This window comes from Nansenia antarctica (assembly GCF_963989245.1).
Source record: "Nansenia antarctica genome assembly, chromosome: 6".
Lineage (NCBI taxonomy): Eukaryota > Metazoa > Chordata > Actinopteri > Argentiniformes > Microstomatidae > Nansenia > Nansenia antarctica.
The window spans coordinates 71,987,412-71,989,911 of record NC_137676.1 but is presented as its reverse complement, the minus strand read 5'-3'; the positions used below and the strand labels follow the sequence as shown (position 1 = coordinate 71,989,911).

Here is a 2,500-nt window from a genome sequence, read left to right as displayed (position 1 = left end):
CTCCCCCCCTCCTCTGGGATTGTCTCAAATCTGCCAAGTCAGCCTTTTTTTAACTTCTTTTTTTACCTCTTACCACTTTTTCTCGACAATGATGTGATATCTATCATATAAATATATATAAAGAAAAGAGGTCATATCTATCATATTATATAAAGAAAACAGAAACTTGATCCCTTCAAAGATATTTTCTTACGATAATCTACGTTTCTTATACGTACATTGATTATATTCCAAAAAGTTATAAGTAATAATGTTGAAAGGTTAAGGTGTTAATGTGTCTGTTCTTCTTCTTCTGTAGTAAACTAAAGGGCAGCTGTAAGACCTACGTCGACACCTGCCACCCGTCCGACAAGGGGAAGGGGCGGGGCTCCCCGGCGGTCGCCAACGCCAACCCAGCCCCCCAACGCCAACCCCAGCCCTCCTCCTCCTCCTCCAATAAGAAGACTGCCTCCTCCTCTTCCTCCTCCTCCTCCTCGTCCACCGCCGTCTCCGCCCCCTCTCAGCCGCAGCAGAAGAAACACAAGGTGTCCGTCTACTACGGCAAGTACAAGAGCAGCGCCGTCGCCGCGGCAACCGCCGCCATAGCAACCAACGGTGGCGTCGTCGGCGAGGAAGAGCGGGACGACCTCCTGATGACCTCCTCGGGCGACCCGGACGTTAGCCCCGACGTCTTCATCGTCAACAACAACAACAACGACGACGAGCCCATGTTGTTTACCAGTCCTGTGGAGGTGAAGAAGACAACAATAACAACAACAGCAGCAACAACAACAACAACAACAACAGCTGCAGCGGTGGCTACACAGCAGCAGCAGCAGCAGCACTTTAAGGAAGCGCCACAGAGCCCCAGGGCGGTCAGGGGGGGCCCGGCGGCGGCAGTTATGTTTCCCATGGAAACGCAGCCGTGCCTGGCCGAGGCGGTCACTGTGGGCCCAGGCCCCAGGCCCGGCCTACTGCTGTGTCATCTAACAGAGCACCTCAGCAGCGGCAGCAACAGCAACACACACAACCAGCTCAGCCAGAAGAGAGACACAGAGAAGAGGGACAGCTCTGAGCTACAGGTGAGGAGGGGGGGGGGGCGGGGGGCAGGATGAGAACCAGGGGAGAGGCTGGAGGAGGTAGAAACCAGAGGATGCTCTCCTTGTGGTACCACAACGAGCCTGTCCTCTGATTTCTGCCTCCACCCCCCTGATGTCTTCATGGCAAACTACTACTACCAACTCAGGAGTGGTCAGTAAAATTAGAGACCATTCTTGCGTGTGTGTGTGTGTGTGTGTGTGTGTGTGTGTGTGTGTGTGTGTGTGTGTGTGTGTCTGTGTAGTGTGTGTCTGTGTCTTCATAGCAAATTATTTTAGTAGCTTGATTTGATCCACCAAAGTTATTTGACTGATGATGTTGGGGCCTGATCCTGGGTCAGTCCTGTCTAGACGGGACTAGGATGTGATAGAGGCTCCTTCTCTCCTTCTCTCCTTCTCTCCTTCTCTCCTTCTCTCCTTCTCTCCTACTCTCCTTCTCTCCTTCTCTCCTTCTCTCCTTCTCTCCTTCTCTCCTTCTCTCCTTCTCTCTGGTGTTACTGAACAAACTCATGAATGTGAGAGTCTGTGTTTGGGTTTCACACGGTAGCTTGGTGTGATTGACGGGTCGGGGTTTGGTTTGGTCCTGACACGCTGTGTGTGTGTGTGTGTGTGTGTGTGTGTGTGTGTGTGTTCCCCAGGTCAGAGAGGAGGGGAAGGAACAAAGGAAGAAGATGGAGAAGGCTGAGACGCCTGTCAACAACACCTCCTCCATCTCCACCTCCACCTCCACCTCCACCTCCACCTCATCCTCCTCTTCCACTAAGGGCAAGAAGAACCGCAGGAAGACCACAGAGGGAGTTCCTGGGTAGGTGGCATCAACCTTACACCCAGAACCTGTACACCGGTTCTCTCTCTCTTCTCACAATCTGCTTTAGTAGGGGGATTGTAGGAGTCGGAGAGGACAAAGGGAAACAGAGACTTTGGTAACAGTTAAAACACAGAGTGTCTGCGTTTTATTCTCTGCTCACAACTAGCATAGCAACAGCATAGCAACAGCATAGCAACAGTCAAAACAACCGACGCTTAAATATTACGTGAAACCCCCCCCCCCCCCCCGTTACGTCACAATCTTGCGACTCAGCTTTAGTTAAGTGCCCACACACAATTCTCCACATACAAACATACAGGGGAATTATATAACAGTGTCCCTCAGTAGCATCCGCTACAGGATTAGGATTATTCCTGATATTCTGTGGTGATTCTGATAATCGGGCGGCTGGGCGATATGGCCTAAAAATCTGCCTTCTCACACCACACCCAATTTACGGTGTTTTATGGTAAATGGACTGACTTATATAGCTATGCCTTATTCCAAAGCGCTATACAACGGCCTCTCATTCCCCCATTCACACACACATTCACACACCAATGGAGGCAAGCTACCGTGCAAGGCGCCGGCCCCGCTCATTGGGAGCAATTTGGAG

General features: G+C 51.2%; 1 protein-coding gene across 1 annotated transcript in view; it reads left to right on the top strand.

Moving 5' to 3' along the window:
• The window catches only part of tmem131l (transmembrane 131 like), a gene marked incomplete at both ends in the record, with an annotated part of 47,523 nt that overhangs the window by 37,898 nt on the left and 7,125 nt on the right, over positions 1-2,500 (top strand). The window contains 3 exon segments of the mRNA XM_080534853.1: positions 299-731; positions 807-1,061; positions 1,841-1,881. Coding sequence (XP_080390979.1) covers positions 299-731; positions 807-1,061; positions 1,841-1,881 — 729 coding nt within the window.